At 36.5% G+C, this 22,045-nt stretch overlaps 2 protein-coding genes across 5 annotated transcripts; both read left to right on the top strand.

Annotated features, from left to right (window-relative positions):
* The first annotated feature begins 12,306 nt into the window (after window positions 1-12,306).
* On the top strand, window positions 12,307-12,946 carry LOC109212368 (60S ribosomal protein L27-like). Its single transcript, XM_019376001.1, has one exon. The coding sequence runs from the start codon at window positions 12,378-12,380 to the stop codon at window positions 12,783-12,785; it is 408 nt and encodes a 135-aa protein (XP_019231546.1). The 5' UTR covers window positions 12,307-12,377; the 3' UTR covers window positions 12,786-12,946.
* A 2,914-nt stretch (window positions 12,947-15,860) lies between these two features.
* LOC109212373 lies at window positions 15,861-22,001 on the top strand. Of its 4 annotated transcripts, none has more exons than XM_019376010.1 (7): window positions 15,861-16,004; window positions 17,737-17,898; window positions 18,117-18,875; window positions 20,057-20,094; window positions 20,187-20,343; window positions 21,251-21,335; window positions 21,760-22,001. In XM_019376010.1, the coding sequence occupies exons 2-6, from the start codon at window positions 17,764-17,766 to the stop codon at window positions 21,251-21,253; spliced, it is 1,092 nt and encodes a 363-aa protein (XP_019231555.1). In that variant the 5' UTR covers window positions 15,861-16,004; window positions 17,737-17,763; the 3' UTR covers window positions 21,254-21,335; window positions 21,760-22,001. The 4 variants fall into 4 exon arrangements, with proteins under 4 accessions (XP_019231555.1, XP_019231559.1, XP_019231557.1 ...); XM_019376014.1 differs by having other exon boundaries at window positions 18,117-18,617; XM_019376011.1 differs by lacking the exons at window positions 15,861-16,004; window positions 17,737-17,898 and adding an exon at window positions 17,905-18,043.
* The last annotated feature ends 44 nt before the right edge of the window (window positions 22,002-22,045 follow it).

Genomic DNA, 22,045 nt, shown 5'->3' on the forward strand with positions numbered 1-22,045 from the left:
TAGACATTAATTCAGTAACGGCAGCTTTTCAGGGGTCAAATAGAAGTCTAATCAAACTGTAATTCCAGACTTTTAATGATCATTTGGCTTCCCTAGATATTAGGCAAAAATCACGATTTTAGAGTTCTAAATGGATGGAACTGGTTCAATGCTTCAACGGATAGAATTTTCTAGAAATTTGGCAAGTATAGGACTTCTGCTCATGATTGAATTGTTAATCTTTCTAATTGTGCAAAGTATTGAAAACATACCTGAGCTTTCATATGAACTCATACTGATGAACCAGGTTCTTCATTTAGAATTCTCTTGAACATGCTTCAAATGCCATAATAGAGAAAATTTGGTTAAGAGATCAATGAATCATATAAACACATGTCACAGGAGTATACTAGTTAAAGTATGAAGCTGAGTAAAAATTAATCTAGATATTTACACAAGTTCAGAATTCCTAGCCAAATTTTTTTTTTCATTTTTCAATTTTTTTTTCATTGTGCATTCTGAACTGGACCTATTAGGTGATCTTAATCATCCCTAATTCCAACCTGTTCCTCTCAAAGTTTTCTCTACTTAGTGCTTTAGTGAAGATGTCAGCAATTTGTTTATCAGTAGCACAGAATTCTATGGAGATCAATCCTTTCTCATAGTTATCTCTTAAGAAGTGGTGCCTAACATCTATGTGCTTAGTCCTATTATGATGAACAGGGTTCTTTGTCTTACTTATAGCACTAGTGTTATCACGGAATATAGGAATGCAACCAACTTCAATACCAAAATCTACCAGCTGCTGTTTGATCCATAGCAATTGAGCACAACAAGAAGCAGCAGCAACATATTCAGCTTCAGCAGTAGACAAGGCCACTGAATTTTGCTTTTTAGTAGCCCATGACACAAGACATGAACCAAGGAAGTGTGCCATACCTGAGGTGCTCTTCCTATCCACTAGAAAACCTGCATAATCAGCATCAGCATATCCTACTAGATTGAAATTGCTACCTTTGGGATACCAAAGACACAGATCAGTGGTGCCTTTCAAATATCTTAGTATCCTCTTGACAGCAGTCAAGTGAGACTCTTTAGGATTAGCCTGAAAGCGAGCACAAAGCCCTACACTGAAAACAATGTCAGGTCTGCTAGCAGTAAGATACAAGAGTGAACCAATCATACCCCTATACAACTTTTGATCAACTGATGAACCAGGTTCATCAACATCTAATTTAGTGGCAGTTGCAATGGGTGTGTCTATTTCTTTAGATTCTTCCATTTTAAACTTTTTGATTAGCTCCTTTGCATACTTCTGCTGATGGATCATGGTTCCATTTGGACTTTGTTTGATCTGTAAGCCTAAGAAGAAGTTAAGTTCACCCATCATGCTCATTTCAAACTCACTCCCCATTAGTTTTGCAAAGTCCTTACTAAGCTTATCAGTGGTGGCCCCAAAGATTATGTCATCAACATATATTTGTACCACAAGGATATCCTTACCTTTTTCCCTTAAGAATAAGGTACTGTCAATTTTACCTCTTTTATAGCCATGTTCAAGCAGGAATTTGGACAGTCGTTCATACCATGCTCTTGGGGCCTGCTTGAGTCTATAAAGAGCCTTGTCTAGCTTGTACACATGCTCAGGACATTCCTTGCTTTCAAACCCTGGAGGTTGTTTCTCAAACACTTCTTCTTTAAGGTAGCCATTTAGGAAGGCGATTTTGACATCCATCTGATGAAGAGTGAATTCCATATGTGCTGCAAAGGCTATGAGAAGTCTGATTGCCTCTAGTCTTGCAACTGGAGCAAAAGTCTCATCATAATCTATGCCCTCCTCTTGTAACAGTTCCATCTTCATCAAGTTTGTTCCTAAAGACCCATTTTGTACCAATGACTGATCTATCTTTGGGCCTTGGAACTAGATGCCAAACTTGACTTCTCTCAAATTGATTGAGTTCATCTTGCATTGCATTGACCCAATCTATATCCTGCAAAGCCTCAATAACATTTTTAGGTTCAATAAGAGATAAAAAGGCATCAAAAGCACACAGATTCTTTAGTTGTGATCTAGTTTTGACTCCATATGTTGGATCAGTGATAATGTTCTCAATAGGATGAGAACTTTGATACTTATGAGGTTTCACAACCAACAGGTTCCTACTAGCTGCTTCTCCCATGTGTTGTTGCTCAGGAACAGGGTCATGAACAAGTTCTTTTAGGGGATTTATTTCAGTTCCTCTTTGGTAAGTTCCCCCTATCAGGTTGCCTTGGATCGAAGAACCTGGTCCATCACCTGTTCCTTCTTTTGGTGCCACTTTGACTTATGCTGAGGCTTCAGTCAAATCCTTTACCAATCCAATGGCTTCATCTTCATGTTCCTGTCTCTCAGAGAGAATGTTAGTTTCATCAAATACTACATGTACACTTTCTTCTACACACAAAGTTCTTTTATTGAACACTTTATATGCTTTGCTATGTGAAGAATATCCCAAGAATACTCCCTCATCACTTCTGGGATCAAACTTACCTAGGGAGTCCTTTCCATTGTTGTGCACAAAGCACTTACATCCAAATGCCCTAAGATGGGATATGTTAGATTTTCTCCCTTTAAGTAACTCATAGGGAGTCTTCTCTACAAGAGGTCTAGTCATGCATCTATTGATAATGTAACATGCAGTGTTTACAGCCTCTACCCAGAAGCTATGGGGCAACTTACTAGAAAGAAGCATAGTCCTAGCCATGTCTTCAGAGTCCTGTTCTTTCTTTCAACTACTCCATTTTGTTTAGGAGTCCTAGGGGCAGAGAAATTATGATCTATACCATTTTCATCACAGAATTCAGCAAACTTAGCATTTTCAAATTTAGTTCCATGATCAGACCTAATGGATGCAAGTTGATTTCCTAATTGTTTCTGAATTTTTCTAACAAAGGCAGTAAACATGTCAAATGTTTCATCTTTAGATGTTAAAAATAGAACCCAGGTAAATCTAGAATAATCATCAACAAGCACCATTACATATTTCTTTCCACCTCTACTCATGGTTCTCATTGGACCACAGAGATCCATATGGACCAGTTCCAACGACTTGGTTGTGCTTACCATCTTCTTGCTTTTGAAGGATGACCTTACCTGTTTCCCCTTTGCACATGCCTCACAAACTTTGTCTTCCTTGAACTTGATGTTGGGTAACCCCATCACCAAGTCCTTGGAGACTAATTTGTTTAGCTGATTTAAACTGGCATGACCAAGTCTTTTATGCCACAAGAGGGGATCATTATCTAGCATACTTAGGCAGGTTAGTTCATTTTCAGAAAGAGTTGACAAATCTACAATATAAATATTGTTAACTCTTTTTCCCTGCAAAACAATCTTGTCAGTGGTAAGGTTAATCACAAAGCATTTAGTAGAGGTGAATGCTACAAGGTTACGTCTGTCACACAGTTGTGACACACTGATCAGGCTATATTTCAAGCCATCTATCAAGTAGACATTCTCAATGGAGTGAGAGTCTGTCTTACCTACCTTTCCAACCCCAATAATCTCACCTTTCTTCCCATTTCCAAAGGAGACATTACCTCCCTTTAGGTCCTCAAGTGAAAGGAACTGGTTCTTGCTTCTAGTCATGTGTTTTGAGCAGCCACTATCCATGTACCATATTTGGCTACTTCCTTCACTTGGACCTGCAAAAAGAAATTAGGGGTTAGTCTTAGGAACCCAAACTAGTTTGGGTCCCTTTCTATAGGCAAAGGGATAAATCAGATTCCTTCTAGCCCACCCAGGCAGCCTATTTTTTTCTTGAACAAAAGTTTTGTTCTTTTGACTGGCCTTTTCTTTTGCATTACATTCATTTTTGTAATGGCCAGTCTTGCCACAGTGTGTGCAGATTTTGTTCTCAGGAAGAGTGAGGTACTTGCTTTTAGGATCCGACTTAGGTGCTTGTGTCCCATAACCAAGTCCTCTTTTGTTGCTACTGTGATGTTCATGTAACCAAGAGAGTGCATCAGAAGCCTTGTTCCATTTGCAAGTTCTGTCTAGTTCATGTTTTACCTTCCCTAGATCTTCTTTTAGTACTCTTATCTGCTCATCCTTTCTGTACAGCTCATCCTTCATTTTTCCTAAGTTTTCTTCTAGGGTGAGATGTATGTGATCAGCTTTCTTCTTTCCTGTTCCTAATTTCAGTTTTAAGGTCTCAGACCTAAGTTCTAGGATACTAGTGTCAAGTTCAAGAACCTGGTTCTTCAACTCAGCATTTTTACTTTCACTCTCATTAGCCCTAGACTCTATATTTTTGCACTTGGCTTTTAGGATCACACATTCCCTAGACAGTTCTTCCTTCTCATTGTTAATTATCTCAGACTCATCAATGAAGTCTAGCAGTAGCTCAGACAACCTTTCTTTAGACAGGAATTTAATCTTGTCCTCGAGAAGAAGAATACTTACCTCTTGTTCATCATCTGATTCTCCAATGGCCATAAGCTCTTGTTCATCTCCAGCTTCATCTTCTGAGTCCTCTTCTGATTTTTATCCCCAGGCAGCAACCATAGCCTTTGTTGAACCTTTGTTCCTTTTTGGTTGAACCGGTTCCTTCTTCCTGTTCCTTCGTTCAGCCCTTTCATTTTTCCACTCAATTTCCCATTGAGGACAATTCTTGATCATGTGATCAGTCTTGCCACACTTGTAGCAACCCTCATTGGTCTGTTTCTCAGGAGCCCTTGGTTTGTTGAAGGTTGTACCTCTTGAAGATCCCTTTCCTCTCATCAGGTACTTTTTGAAATCTCTTGTGATCATAGCCATTTCACCATCCTCCAGATCTGAACCTTCAACAATTCTGAGACCAGACTCCTTTCCTTTTTGGGTGCATCCATTTTCATGGTTTGTCTTCTCAGTTCATAGGCAGTAAGGTTTCCAATTAGTTCATCCAGGTTGAGAGTAGCAATATTCTTTGATTCCTGGATAGCAGTAATTTTGCTTTCCCAAGAGACTGGCAGAACCCTTGTTAAAATCTTCTCAACTTTGTCTTCTTCAAGGATGATCCTTACAAGAGACTTAAGTTCATTTGTCAGTGTGGTGAACCTTGTATACATCTCTTGGATGGTTTCTCCTTCCTTCATGGTGAAATTCTCATATTGAGAATACAGCAGTGTTCCTCTGGACCTCTTCACTTGAGGTGTTCCTTCATGAGCCACTTGCAAAGTGTTCCAGATTTCCTTAGCAGTGGTACAGCTTTGAATTCTACTGTACTCATCTGGACCTAGTCCACACACAAGCCATTTCTTGGCCTTGGCATTTTTCTCCCACTTCTTCAGGTCTTCAGCAGTGCAATCAGCTCTTGTCTTTGGCACATCAACTCTTTCAGCATTCTTCTTTGTGGTTGCTAGAGGACCATCAGTGACTATGTCCCAGAGTTCATAGTCTTAGGGGTGTGCATTCGATTTATCGATTCGATTTTGACCCTTATCGATAATTACTTATCGGTTATCGATTTGTACATATGCTTATCGTTATCGTTTCAATAAGGTTTCGATTTTTTCGATTTCGATATATCGATTTTGGGGGCTTATCGATTCAGTTATCGATTACACCAATAAGAAAATTTGCGGGATTCCACGGAAAGTATATCGCTATAAACGTGCGTAACTAATATGGACAAAAAGAAACTAAAATAAGACGAACACCGTTTATAATATAAAAATTGTGTCAACAAGCACATGCAACAAAACTAAAGTAAGCGATCAAATGTATGCCACAACACTCCAACGATATAAAAAAAACCAAATAAAAGAAAACACATCATCACGCTAATCTGTTTTCCACATTAATTTGAAACTTCATTCCCTTGATCTTTAAATATGATCATTCCTTAAATGTGGTAGAGGAATAATAGGGTAAGGGGACTTAGGGTAAAGGAAAGGTATAGATTACGAAAATAATATTGTAATAGCCGCTTTCAAAATAGTAGCGAATATATATACATTCTGTATGTTATATTAATCTACACAAATAGGTAATTACTCATTTTAACAAGTGTCTACAGTCTAGGGTGGTGCATTCGATTTATCGATTCGATTTTTGACCCTTATCGATAATTACTTTATCGATTATCGATTTGTACATATGCTTATCGTTATCGTTTCAATAAGGTTCCGATTTTTTCGATTTCGATTTCGATAACAAATAATCGATTCGATTTATCGATCAACCGATTCGAATGCACACCCCTACATAGTCTTACCCTATGATGTGATCCCTCAATCCTGTTTTCCATCAAGAATAGTAACTGACCATTGAAGAGTGGAGGCCTAGCAGTGGATTGCCCTTCCCAGGTGGTGCACTCATGTTGATCTTTTCCTAAGGTGTTAGCCTCTTCAAGGATAACCTGCTCTGATACCAATTGATGTTCTAAACGTCAATGCCACACAAGAGGGAGGGTGATTTGTGGTACCCAATTTTTGTTCTAGAAGAACCTGTTCTTCTAGGTGTACTAACTCTCTACTGTTTGCGGAATAATAAGTACATAAAATAAAGAACACGGAGATTTTTACGTGGAAAACACCTGGCTCAAAAGGTGGAAAAAAAAACACGACCTACTACTCAGTAGGATTTTCCCAAACTTCCACTAAAATCACTGAGCCAAAACAGCATTTACAAAACTCTTTGTAAACCTAAGGATTAACTCTAATCCCGTTGTAGCACACAGCCTCAACTGTTGCGACAACTTCAAGTTAGCATATAAGTTGAACACTCTAAGTACCTAATACAATTGCTTCTATGAAAGCTGAAAGGTACAAGTTTAAATCACCTACTACAATTGAACTAGAAATAAAGAAAGACACAATGGAATTGGTTCTTCTATCTCGTTCAAGTAGCTTCAGGAGTGCACACTCAAATCTCACATAAATTGCCTTGCTCTTTTGCTCTCAATTTAGTTTAACTTCTGCGTATGTGCAACACCTATAAAAGAGAACAATCACTGCTATTTAATGAGTTAGTAATTAGAGTTTGATTGAAACTCAATTGCTGATCTTCCATCGAAGTTGAGTCCTTGAACAACACAAACTCCAACACTATCTTTTATCCGGATTGTGTTCTCTTCACATAAGGAGACTTTCTCTCCTTATCCAATATGCAACCTTTTCGATCAGATCAAGAGATATTGCTGCTTGATCAGTGAGACTTATCTCCTTCACGCGCATCTCACATGTATAGGATGATCATCACTGTGCTTCACATGATGGACCAGGTCCATGACTGAGTTCATTTGTCATTCTTCAAAACTTCACCTGTTACTAGGCCAACATGTGATTTTGCCCAAAGTCACACCAGAGAAGCCTCGAACAACAGAAAGAGAAACCCTAGGTCCAAATCGACATGGCTTAGGACCCTTGAGGGCCTTAGAGATGATGAGCAAGGCGATGAGAGACCCATTGGAGGCTTGGGGTTGAAAGGGGGTCGTCGGAGATGACCGGAGAAGGAGGTGGCGGTTGAAGAATGATTAGGGTTTGAGAGAGAAGAGAGACGAGCGCATCTGAAGGCGGCGGGGGTTTGGGAATGAGTAGGGTTAGGGGTCGTTTAGGAATTAAAAAGGAAAGGAGGGATGAGGGTCGTTGATCTTTTAGATCAACGGCCAGGATTTAAGGTGGCTTGGGTCGGGTAGGGGGTAATTGGGGCCTGGGTAGGGTTATTTGATAGGAGATTGGGCTGGGGAGGGGTCCGATTTTGGCTACAATTGAAAGCCCAATTTGGCTGTTATTTAAATAGCCAATTTCCCTAGTTTAATTTATATAAAATAATAGGTAATTTCTAGAAAATAATTCAAGGTGCCAAAATAATTTAAAATACATAATTAACATTTCAAAAGATAGGGACCAATTTTATGTATATAAAAATATAATTATACATTAAAAGGGCTAACACTGCAATTATATGCAATTTAGCTTAAAAAATACTAAATGTAATTATAAAGATGCATGAAAAATATAATAGCCATATTTTGACATAAGTACAGAAATTAAATGAGTAAATCATCATAAACAATAATTTGGAAAATATTTATTGGGGGTTTTATGGATAAAAGGGGGGAAATAAATTAATTTAAACCCTTAAAATTACGGGGAAAATAATAAAGGCCTTGTGCATGCTTATATATGCATATATATGCTATTTTGAAGGTATTTATGCATATATAAAAAATATAGGAAAAAATTGGATATCAACAGCAGGTCTGCAGGCTTCGTATTTGCGAAGCCTGGCTCGCAAATGCGAACAACCCATCGCAATTGCGAGAGAAGGCCTGGGCAGGGCTGATTGCAAATGTGATCATTTCTTCGCAAATGCGAAGAGGCCCATAAATCCCCTTTGTCGCAAATGCGACTCCCCTATCGCAAATGTGAGTTTGCAATTGCGAACAGTGGTCGCAAATGCGAGAGTAGCAGGTCCTGAAGGGTTCACAATTGCGAACCCTGGTCGCAATTGCGACATCTGCGACCTGCAAATTCATAACTTAGCCGAAAATCTTTTATTTTTCAAACCCTTTCAAAACCAAAACACTCTTGGGCGATTTTTCAAAGACAGGTACTCTTCCAAATCGATTGTAAGTCATTTCTAACTTATTTTTATTAATCTTTAACATCTTTTCTCATGATTTTAACTCAAAATCAAAGGTTTTCATGGGGGAAACTGGGTGTTTTGGGTAGAACTTAGGTTTTTCAAATTTTGGGGATTTGGACCTTGATTTGAGGTCCGATTTCAAAACAATTATATATTTGAGTTTGTGGGTGAATGGGTGAATGGGTTTTGGTTCGAACCTCGGGTTTTGACCATGTGGGCCCGGGGTCGATTTTTGACTTTTTGGGAAAAACTTTAGAAAATCTATTTTCATGCATTAGAGATGATTCATTTAGCATTTATTGATATAGTTAAGTAACTTGTGACTAGATACAAGCGAATTGGTGGTGGAATCAAGAGGTAAAGCGATAGTTGAGGCTTGAATTGTGTTCGTGGCATCGAGGTAAGTGTATGGTCTAACCTTAGCTTGAGGGATTAGGAGTTTTGTCCTATTTGCTATGTGTTATTTGTTGAGTACGACGTATAGGCATGGTGTCGAGTATCTATAAGTTGGTGTCAAGCATGCCCGTGAGTCTTATGTTATAATTAATGTGACTCCGTTTTTATTGTTCATGCTTAATGTGATGATTGTTATTGTTGAGCAAGGCTTGTGGAAAGAACATTGGTATTTGAACATTGAAGAGTGTTGGCTCAAGTTGTAAAGTGATTTGTGGAAGTATAATTGGCAATTGAACCTTATAGAGCATTGGCTCAAATGTGAATCGAGTTTTGAAGTAAATGTGGAAAAGAAAAGAGGATTATGATATTGTCTCTCTTGCCGGGATATTGTTGTTAATGTTATCTCCCTTGCCGGGATGTTATTGTTTTGATCTTGTTTTCTCTTGCCGAGATATGATTATTGTACTATTGTTCCCTTGCCGAGATTTAAATTGTGAATTTGTTGATCTCCTTGCCCTTATTGTTTTGTGATTTTTGCTTGGGTGAAAAGGAGTGTTAAAGCACGAAGGGTGATGCCGTGCATTGTTTTGGTGAGAGAGTGTTAAAGCACGGAGGGTGATACCGTGTATGATTTTGTGAGGAAGAGTGTAAAAGCACGAAGGGTGATGCCGTGCCGCACGATGTACCATTCTGTGCCGATTATATTGATATTTATGGTGAGGACGAGAGTAAAAGCACAGAGGGTGATGCCGTGCAGATTATATTGATTCTTATGGTGAGGACGAGAGTAAAAGCAAGAAGGGTGATGCCGTGCACTTGTTTGATTTCTGATTCTTGTTGAAAATTGAGTTATGGTGTTCCTTATATTTTCCTGTTGTTCTCCTATATCATTTGATGTTTCCCCGCAGCATGTTTCCTCCTCCCATCCTTGACTGTACATTTCTGCTTTTATTTTTCCGATTTATATGGTTTAATTGCACAGGTTTATTTGGTAGTCTGGTCCTAGCCTCGTCACTACTTCGCCGAAGTTAGGCTAGGCACTTACCAGCACATGGGGTCGGTTGTGCTGATACTACACTTTGTACTCTTTTGTGCATATCCCGGTGCTATAGATTTCGGACCGCAGTGAGATTGTTGCTTCTTGTTCATCAGGCGATCCGAGGTAGTCCTGCAGGCGTCCGTAGGCCTTGGCGTCTCCTTCTATCTTTTATCCTGTTTCTTTCATGTATTTCCAGAGACAGTGTTGCATTACTTTTCTTCAGACCTTTATTTGTAGTACTCCTAGACCGTCTGTGAAGTTGTGACACCAGTCTTGGGTAGATTTGTCATGGATTGGTATTGGTAGTATTATTAAACCATTGCAATTCAATCTTCGCTTATTAAATTTTGTTGTTTACTAAATGTTGGCTCTTAATTGTTAACGGAATAAAAATGGAATCAAGGTAAATAATTCAAATGGTTGGCTTGCCTAGCTTTCATTAGTAGGCGCCATCACGACTCCCGAGGGTGGGAAATCCGGATCGTGACAAATGCTCACCACCTGCTGATAAGTATTTCTATTTGACTAACATAGTAAAATATAGAATAAAGTTACCATATAATATTGACATTTATTAGCTTGTCACTTAGCTTAACCACAATATCAATTATATATGGTAACTTTATTCTTTTAATATATATATATATATATATAGATATATAGATATATAGATTATTACGCACTTATTATATACGAAACTTCAACCATTTGCGGTCAAACTTTTTATTTTAATAAATACTACTGTTTTATTAAACAATTTCATTATACCTTTTTTTGGATCTAATCCTTGATTTGTGATTTATTGTTCCCTTCCTAAATTTTTTAATTACTAGTTCTCGAACACGTACGTTGTATGTGTATTCGATATTAATTAGTATAAATATTTTAAAAATATTATAATAAGTGTGCGATAAGTTGCACAAAAGTTGATGAAGAAAATACAAGCTCTCAAACTGATGAATGGTAAGCCTATTCAACCGTTCATCAAATGAATTTCAAAAGTAACATTAAAACGAAGCAATTCTTATATCAAGTACTTAACTTGACCTTACTTCCTTTCTTTTATATGTCAACAATATATAATTCAAGTGTTGGTTATGGTTGCAAATGTTTCACGTTTTGCTTTTTTTTTTTTAAAGAAACTGTAGTCTCCATCATTTTACAGCCGCATACATATCAAGAAGTTATTATCGAATGAGAGTAATATTTTGTAAAATTAGTATAAAATGCGATCAATATATACCTTCCTTAGGATGGGTAATATATCATATTCATGGTGTATACCTACTTGTTGCAATTACCTCTTTTTTCAGTCGTTCTCTAGCCGAGGGTCTATCGGAAATAGCTTCTCTGCCATTCCAGGGGTAGGGGTAAGGCCGCGTACATCTTACCCTCTTCAGACCCCATTTGTGGGAAACTATCGGGTTTATTGTTTTTGTTGGATAGGCGGCTATTTAGGTTAATTTTTGACAGAAAACTCCAGTCAATTATTCTCTCTTTGGGGTGAGACCCACTAGCATATCTACACTTGGCCCAAGTGCACAAATAGGTTTAAATTTCACAGTATAGCCAGTTTTCGGACTGGTCAATCAAAAATAGTCAGCATTTACCAAGTCAATGAAAAATGGCCACCGTTTTGCTGCAATAGAGACCGGTCCAGCATAATATACTGAAGTTCGGTGCACTTGTGTATGAACTCCAGCATATTACGCTGGACCGGTATACTTTGCTGGCTCCAGTATAATATACTGGAGACTGGAGCACTGGTGCTCCAAACTCCAGTATATTATACTTGACCATTATACTTGCTGGAACTCCAGTATAGTGTATTTATGCTGGAAAGTTCCAGCATACTATCCTGGAACTCCAGTATAATATGTTGGAGTTCAAGTATACTTATGCTGGAACTCCAGCATAATATACTGGAGTATTTTTCGGGTTTTGAACAGTGTTTTCGCTCAGATTTATCTTTATATAAAAAGTGGCTAAATTTTGATTACTTTTGAAATTGGGCTATTTTTGAACGACCAGTTGTAAATCTGGCTATTTTTAAAAATCACCCCACAAATAGCCGTGTTTAGAATCACTATTTAAAGAATAGTCAACATTCACGAAATATTTAAATTGAAGTCGCCTCAAAATCAAAATTCAGACTCATCGCGTCTGTAGTTTGTCAAATATGGCTAGACATTAAATAGTTTAATTGGGCGAGGTCAAGCCCAACGTTCTGAGCCCAAGTCCATTCCTAGGGCTTTAATCACCACTCTCCATATAAACATCATTTCTACAGCAGCACAAACACCAGCGAATTCAGCTCCTCTTCATTGCATTCATCGGCGGCAGCGAGCGAAGATGGTGAAGTTCCTAAAACCAAACAAAGCCGTAATCATTCTGCAAGGCAAATACGCCGGCCGAAAAGCAGTAATCATTCGCGCATTCGATGATGGAACAAGAGATAGACCATACGGCCATTGTTTAGTTGCAGGTATAAGTAAATACCCGAAAAAAGTAATCCGAAAAGATTCAGCCAAAAAACAAGCGAAGAAATCACGAGTTAAAGCTTTTATTAAGCTCGTTAATTACAATCACATTATGCCGACTCGTTATACACTTGATGTAGATCTGAAAGATGTTGTTAATGTCGATGTTCTTCAGTCTCGTGATAAGAAGGTTACTGCTGCTAAGGAAGCTAAAGCTCGGCTTGAGGAAAGGTTTAAGACTGGGAAAAATCGTTGGTTTTTTACTAAGCTTAGGTTCTGATCTTAATTTTTGCTTTAAAATTGAGGTTTTGTCTCTGGTATTGAAGAGATTAACGGGCGATACTGTTATTATTATCTAAATGTAGTAGTTAATGTGAGTCTGTTTTGTCTTTGAACAATTTCTAAAATGATATCCAGATTTGCTTGACATTTCTTCATTAATTTTCTGGTAGTTGATTATAATTGTTAGTTGGATGTTTTAATTTCTGTCTTTTTTCTGATAACCATGGTATTTGAGCGAGTTTGCCCGCAGCTTTGATTGATTATTTGATTTCATGTTTTAATTTTCAGCTGTTTGGACGTAAGTAATTTCATCTTTAGTATTTTCTAGTAATTTGATTAATGATTGTTAATTGGAGGTCCATATTTCCATCTTTTGGACTGTAAGGCTGGGTAGGATAATTAAATTTAGGGTTAAATTTGAGATTTTATGCTGCTTTTGGTTGGATAAAATCGTGATATAACTAATTGCGGAATAATTAATCATGGGATAATCTAATTTGTTTGCCAACCAAACACCCCTAAATTGTATGTTTGTGCAGTGTTATTGAACACTATGGCTTCAAACAATTACACTCAATGTAATCTCAACTTCCAGGAGTTGGATTAATATGCAGAAAGTAGCCATTTTAATTGCAATTTCAATATAATAGCCTACACCAAGTTTTATCTGCGGAGCATAATATGATAAGGAACAAATTGCCCCCTTTATACTCAAAATCAAAATCAAAACTATCAGTTTAATTATGAACACAAAACTAGGAATCCTTGGCCAATCCTTGGCCAGTGCATGTAAGATTGATATTACATGCACTTAATAGATTTAATTTTTAGTCAAGATATGCACGGAAGAAAAAAAAAGGAAGAAATTTTCGCTATACAAGGCAGGGCATTTTGCTATATATTACTCCATTGATAATGAAATATTTTTAGTTGCCAAAAAAAAATCAATTTTTTTTCTTGTTTTATATCTTTCCTTTTAAAAGTTGTAAAGTATACTCCTTTTTTCTGTTGAGAATTTGGAATTTTTTTTATATAATACTACGTAAGTTCAAACATAGGATCCGTGTAGTATACTGCATTTGTTACAATTCCTAAATAAACTAACAGACAATAAATAATTAAAAATCACAGTAAGATGCATCACATCAATTATGTAATGACTGGTTTTACAAAATGTGTAGTCATTCAATATACAAAAAAAGACTGCCACTATACAAAAAATATACAAAATAGACTGTCACTATACAATTTATATACTAAATAGACTTTCACTATACAATTTGTATACTAAATAGACCGTCACTATACAAAAAATATACAAAATAGATGTCACTGTACAAAGTATATACAAAAAAGACTGTCACTATACAAAAAAATATACAAAGTAGATGTCACTATACAAAATAGACTGTACTGTATAATTTATATACAATAGACTGTCACCGTATAAAAAATATACTAAATACTCTGTCACTATACAAAATATATATACAAAATAGACATTTTGGACTATTAGATGTAATATGTTCGGGCCGGAGGGATATTCCGGGTCAATGAGAAAAAATATGGGCCATTAAAATTTTGATAGGCTATATATGGTCATTTCTCTTATAAGACTGACATACTCCTAGTGGGCTTTTGGACATAAGAATTGTGAAATTCCGAAAAAATAATTTTTAGTTGTTTTTTAATTTTTGTTAGTGATTAGAAGTGAAAATTTTGAAATGCAGGTTTTTGGAGTTTTTCAAATTTTCGAAAAATTTCGAAATTCAACTTCAAGTGAAATTTAAGACTTTCATGGCGAAACACTAACTCCGGAAAAGGTGAAAAGTTTCCCAGAAAAAGTAAATTTTTTAATGGCCAAACAGCTCCTAGACCCCCCCCCCCCCCAAAAAAAATAAAATAAAATAAAATAACTCAAAAATTTGGATGATATTAGTCCTGGCATATAAATTTTGATTCCCTTTTTATCAAAATGCACACAACTATTTTAAATCAAAACTCGTTCACTGAAGCTATTTTTTGCAAATTTACGTAATAATCTTAAGATGTCCTCTTTCTTCTTGGCAAACATAGAAAATGAGCAAACCAATACCTTACGTTATTAATGATATAATAATCTACGATCTTATAACACATCTTTTGGTCAAGACGAGCAGTGGCGAAGCTAGAAATTTCTCCAAAGGTGTTCAAATTTAAAAGAGGTGAAAAAAAATTTCCGATAAAGGATGTTCAATATGTGTTATATACCTCTAAAACATAATATTTTACCTGTACACAGTATAATTTTTCGACGAAGCGTGGTCAGTTGACCACCCTTATGACCATATATTGCTTCGCCACTAAAGACGAGGTATATTCATAGAGTTAGAATATTTGTAGCTAGAAGGGAAATACTTAGACAATATTTGAAAAATAGGACTCTTTTTGTCCCTATTTATGTGATATACTCTATCCTTTTTAGTATATCTAAAAAAAGGACACAATTTTATAATAAGAAATAAGTTACCTTTAAATTTTCAATTTTATCTTTAATAAGATGATTTATCACACACACAAATATTTATAACCTGTTTTAGACCACAAGTTGCAAAAAAATTTCTTTCTTTCTAACTCCCTTCATCCTAATTTATGTGACGACATTCAGATTTTGAGAGTCAAACAAATTATGTTTTGACTGCATATTTTTCATATGCCTTTTAAATTTTTGGAATTATTCATTGTTGTGACTTATAATAAGCTTTTTTCTAAATATATAAATTTTATTTTAAAAATTTAAAAATTTAAAAATTCTATGTTCATCTGTACAGTCAAAATTAAGAAATTTATACCTCGAAAAATAAAAAGTATCAAATAAACTAGCACAAAGTGAGTATTAAACTTTATGATCGGTTAAATTGAGAGGCAGGGAGTAGTAGTATTATTTAGAAATTGTTATTTTTCCCAAAAACATTGCTAATTTTTCTAATTTTGAAATTATGTGGAAGTATCATTTTCAAAAATTTGAAATTAGGGTAAACATCCTAATCCAAAGGGCCCGGGTCTTACCTATATGTTTTAAAACCCGATGACCCTTAACTCTACTTTCCCTCTCTTCCATTCCCAGCTCCCAACTAGTTCAGCTTTAGCTCTGCTCCACTCCCATTTCTAGAAACTTCCAGCTGACAAATCCGGTTTAATTTCTCAAGGCCTCTCCATTTGTTGATACTACAGGAAGGTAACAGATCCAAAGTCTCTGTATTTCACTCGTTTTTACCTTTTACAGTAGTAGTAATAAGTTTTGGCGCTTTTTGTGGATTTGAATTTCGAATAGTACTATTTTCGTCTTTTTCTACTGATTTACTTAGTACTAAAGCGTTTTGGCTGATTTTGATTGAAAGTACACCAAATCTGGCTGTTTTTTTATTTGGCTTCTTTTGATATGTTCAACTGATTAATTTGTTATGTTACTAAAGGCATTACTTCCTTACAACTGTGAGCTTTAATCAGTTACGCATTCGAATGAACCACTAGCTTTTGTTTAAACACTGTATTTGTATTTAAAAGCCATTAAAATATGTATAACTACTTAATTGTGAACCTAGTAAGTAAACGAGCTATGAGTTTGATGGCTAGTTCAGAATCCATAAACTTTATATCGTGGCTTTGCCTCTGTGTTGGAGGAGTTTAGAAGAGAAGGTAACAAGAACAAAGCTTATAAGTGTCATGGCGCTTCTTGTTCTTTAGTGATTTGTAAAAATGTTGAGTAGTTACTTTGTTTGGTGCCTATAGTACGGAATGGGTGGGTAAAATGTCTAAACTTATGTCTAGTTTAAAGAAGCTGCTGGACTTGGTTTTGGATTTTGAGCGTATTTTGTAATCTCACCAATTCGAAGGGATTTGAAGGTTGATAAAAAGTTAGTTACTTCTATTTCATGCTATATGGAACATGGTACTATTTTCTAACTTAACCATCCTAAAAAGAATTTTCTTTAGACATTTTGGGAGAACTACAAAAGCTGTGCTCCTGTATACGGGAGTTCTCTCCCTTTTGATTAATACAATTTATCTTATCAAAAAAAAGCTACAAAAGCTGTGCTGTTTTTTGAGGCTATTTGTTAGCCTATGTTAGACGTGTTTACTTGTCCTTAGGTAAAGGAAACCTTAAACTCAGTGTTGGCTATGCCTATATTTTCTTTAGAAGGAAGTATCCGCATCTACAACATTTATTCACCTGGAGTCATATGATTTTGCCCTGGTAAAGGTCTCCTAAATGAGCAAGCAATAAGAGCTTGATGCAGGGAGCGGGTTAGCTTTTTTAAAGAGATGAAGACAAAGGACAATGGGAATTTGATTTGCAAGCTACCCAAGAAAGGGAATAAAGTTTTGTGCAGGAAACATGGTTTATCTCCTTATAAGACAAAGCTTAATCTTGTAACTTCTTTGATCACTTATAAATAATTAGTATTTATTTATTTAACCGTCCACTAAGTAGTCGGAAATGTTTAAATAAATAAATACTTATTTATTTAAGTTTCCGAATACTGTAGTCAGAATATTCCACCATTTTCTGGTCGTATCAGATTTTAAATTATACGGCTACTGTAGTCGGAAATGTCCGACAACTATGTGGGAAAGCTTTTTCCGAAGTTCAATTTTTCGACTATCGCAAAACAGTCGGAAAGTCGTCGGAAATCACCGATTTTCGACTACTTTCCGGCGGTTTCGGTAGTCGGAAAAGCTCGATTTCTGGTAGTGGTTGATGTTAAAGATAGTACTATTATTTTTGGTGAATAAAAAGTGAATATTTGGGTGAGATTAAACACATGAAACATGAAGATGACCTAATTTGGAAATTGTATTGTTGATGTGATCATCTAGAAAATGCCTGATATAAGTTTCTTGATTATCACACGACCTTCTTAGATGACCTGGATTGATCACTAAAGGATCACTTTGGCTTGATGCAGGGTGAGGAGAGGTTTTCATTCAGAGGGATGAAGACAAAGGACAGCCGAAATTCCATTTACAGCCTACCCAAGAAAAAGCTTCAAGACTTGTGCAAGAAGTACGGTTTGTCTCCTTATAAGACAAAACCCAATCTCGTGAGTTCTTTGATCAATTACTTCAAGGTAAATGTTGGCTTTGGGTTGATGACAGACAATCTTTTGTAGTGGATGAATGTGAAAATTTGGGTGAGATTAAATATATGATACATATGATGAGTTCACTATGAAATTGTATTGTGACGCGACCATCTCGAAAACGCTTGATAAGGTTTGTTGGTTATTACATCACGTGCTTATATACCCTGGGTTGATATCTGAAATACAAGTTTGTCTTGACGCAGATAGCAGATGTAGAAACTTCCAAAGGCAATTGGTACAACCTTCAAGATTCTTCTGGCCTATGTGATGAGAAGGGTTTCAATCAAAGAGTTCGCAGTCCACCAATAAGTTTTTCCAAGAATGCATTTACTTCTGACATAAAGTCAACGCATGTGCCTTCATTTAAGTTTTCTGTCTCATCGGAAGATGGAATCAACCTTTCAGTTGACTTGAATTCATGCCCATCAGACCGTTATAGAAGATTGGGAAAGGAGGAGTGTGTATGTAACAATATGCAGAATCACAAATTTCAAAGTTTCCGTCAGGAGATTCAATACCTAAGAAATAATAGACAAATGACAAGTTCATTTCTCTGGGAAACAGATTCAGACAGTAAATCTAACAGTGGCCATGCACAAACTGTTTCGTCCCCAAGTTTGTGTACAACTGTTGATGTTGTACGTCATACAGAAAAAACAGATGATGCGGCTTTGGGATTTTCAGCAACAAAAGAATCATGTAATGTAAGTTGTCTCAATTCTAAAAGGCAGAGAACTTGTTCTCCGGAGAAGCTTACGGTGCTAGCTCATCTCTCTTCGGAAACTGATTTTTCTGAGATAGAGGCATCAGAAATTGGCAATCATCATCAACATGTATCATATTCTTCTAGGAAAGATTACCTTAGAAATTTGGTTGATGCAGCAGAAAGCCTAAGAAGTCAACTACCCAATTCTTGTGAGGATAGCTGTAGAATTGACACGCCTTCATCTGCTGATGGAGGGGTAATATCATCTTAGCATAATCCGGTGTATTTTGCTATGTATCCTTTCATTCCTTGTTTTGGATTTTCTACGTAGTGGGATGTCCAACCAGTCTATAAATAGTTTCTGCTCCATGAATGGTTAAGTTGAGGAGTATGTATATTACATTCTTTGTTTTATGTAGTTTCCTCATTACTAGTATTTGTCAACATGTTGGCGATCTGAGCATACCAGCTTTATTCGAGGCTAGTTTATTCTGTTTATTTTTGTTTCTTACTAGTGACCTGACATTCATTAGTAGGCTTATATCCCCTTTGATAAGCTTATTACTGGTCTGATAATGTGTTAAAATGATATTGAATATTGGAATAGTTTATGCCTCCTAAGCAGCTCTATTTGTTCTATTTGGATTCTCCTCCCTTTCTGTCTCTCTCTCTCTCCCAAAAACAAAAAGTTATCTTCTGTCAATGTGGAATACAGGTGCCTTATCTGTGGGCTCACACGAGCCACCACCAATCGGACCATTGCGGAGCCTTTTGCTCAGGTTATTGAAATACTCCAATTGAAGATCATCAACTAGCTCGAGACTGGTAGATCTAGTGGTTTTGGCTGCATTACCTTCAACGATGAGCAAGCAATGAGGGACGTGATAGGGAGTTTAAATGGCCCGAGCCTTGATTTGTAAGTCAATTGTGCCGAACAAGCGGTGGTGTTGGTGGTTGGGGTGAGGGACACCATGAGCATGGTTGAGGTTCCAGAGGTGAGAGACGCAAAGGTGATACGGTGGTGGCTACAGAGGTGGCTGTGACCCCGGAATCCGGATATAACAGCAGCAATTATGGTGACGGCTGATCACACTACTAGCAGTGGTGGTGCCTTAGAGGGAAAGGAATTAGATAATTGGCATTGAATGTGGTTTTATTGGTTTTGATCAAATTTGTATTAGTTCTACTTTGATGTTTGTGTGACTGTCCTTTTCGACTACTATTGGCTCGACTAAGTTGAAGTTACATATTATACAGCTCCTCCATTTCTCAGCTTGCCTATTTTCTGTTATTTATCCACTTTTTTCTTTGCATGTAATAGAAAATGATCACTAAGCATGTAGAAATTTGTCTCCGTGATTCTCTTATTATAGTTGATATGTTTTGTTTCTTTCATGAAAACCTGAAATTAACATCATGATCTCTTTCTTTTCACAGGCAAGGGACAGCCATGCCAACGGAATTGAAGCTTCAAAGTAATGACACTTCCTAAATTAAGATGCTGTGAATTATAAATCTGATTACACAACAATGAAAATTTTGTTTTTTGGACTTGTACACATGGCAGAGAGTTTTCGAAGAAACAGTTATCCCACGGAGGGAAGAAGAGAAACAGGGATGATTTTAAATCTGATAATGTTCATCATAATAATGATGGGAGAATTTTGAGAAGTGCAAAGCGTCTACAAAGTCATCGCAGAAGATCTATGCGGCTTGTCTATAAGGTTTGCATATGCTGTTGTTGCTTTAGTGTGCTCATTAAATTGACAAAATCGAGTTAGCAAATGAATTGAGCCTGGTTCTCGAAATTCCATAATAAACAGAAACCTTATATTAACATTCTGTACTGTTACTTTCTGTTGTCACTGTTTTATGATATGTAAAAATGAGATCCCTGCACACTGGAAAAAAGAAAGATCTCGTCACAACTTAGCCATTTCAATACATGCCGCTTTTAAGAAAAAGCAGCCGTGAGGAGGAACGAGATGTAGGGTGAGATTGTATTTAACCTTTCTACAGTAGCTGAGTGGGGAAATCCTCCAACTAGTATAAAAAGAGATTTCGGTTCAGAAGGTGATCAAATCTAATAAAATATACTAGTAATTACTAGTGTATACAATTTAGTAGGTATATAATTACAAAGTCTAATCAAATCCTTAATCAAATCCCTGAACAAATCAACACTAATTGTAAATATTGTACTGTCTTAACAGACAGTGAATGCTGACAATGGTTCGGGAAAAAAGGGATCATCACCGCTCCTGTTTTTGGATGTTGTTTCTGTCGCCATAGCTATTGTAAAATTAATATCCTTGTATGAATCTCATGTCTATAACACCCCTCCAGAGACCTCCACATATAGCACAATAACGTGATAGGTCGTCCACATCCTTCTTGTTTTATACAGCCGTTAAGTTTTTCTTACACTCCCTAAATGTTTTAATACACTTTACTTTTTTCTAATTTGCTTCTTTAGAGGCTCTTTTCTTTGCCTCGAGAGGAAAAAAATCTAATCTTCGTTCCCTCTTCAAAAAGCACTTTCTGGGCCATTACCAGAAGATACTGGCTTATCCTCGTGTGTGTGTGTATATATAATAGACAAAATATTTTTTAATTTGCCTTTTTGTGCAGTGACAGGTGGTGTGGACTTCCTAAGCGTTAGAGATCTGCCTATGTAATATTATACTCAGTGCTGGTTTACAACATACATGTCTTTGTAAGTACCAAATCCTTGAATTCAGCTTTGAATAGTTGACGCGGTCAATAAAATATGTTTCTTCTTTTCTTCAACAGATGTTGTCTTCCATTTCTGCAACATGTTAATTCAGTTCTAAATTACTCAAAACCTTTTCTTGGATGACTACCTAAGAATGGACTTATATCATACACTTCCATTGCAACAGTTTTAGCCATGTAGATTCAAGAGTTAATTTGATAAAATAAAGAAATGAACTGATTTTTTATTTTTGCTGTATACTCAGCTAAATTTTGTGAAATCCATTGATTTAGCACTCAAAATCTCTTTTGCTTTCTGACTGTGTGGTATGTATATCAGGCATCATCCGTAGTGCCAATACTTAAAATCATGCACTCGCGCAGTCCATCGTTTCACTTCCTAACTGCTTTGTGACATGCTGCAGGTGGTTCTTCTATTCTGTATTCAAGAGAAGATCAATTAATTGAGGTTAGACCAAGTAGTTTAGCACGCTATCTGGTTCTCAATCAACTAGAATTACAAAAAAATTGAATCTTCTCTCTGTTGTTATGCCTCATTCTTTAAAACTTTGCACGTCTTTGCTGTTTGTTATACCAGTTTGTGTCACTTGATTTGAACTCTGCGGCTTTAAATAAAGAGGGGAATGTACACCTCCAATTTCATTTAGTTATATTTCATACAAGGAATTTACTTCATCGGGGTAGAAATAC

The sequence above is a fragment of the Nicotiana attenuata genome, unplaced genomic scaffold, assembly GCF_001879085.1.
Source record: "Nicotiana attenuata strain UT unplaced genomic scaffold, NIATTr2, whole genome shotgun sequence".
Lineage (NCBI taxonomy): Eukaryota > Viridiplantae > Streptophyta > Magnoliopsida > Solanales > Solanaceae > Nicotiana > Nicotiana attenuata.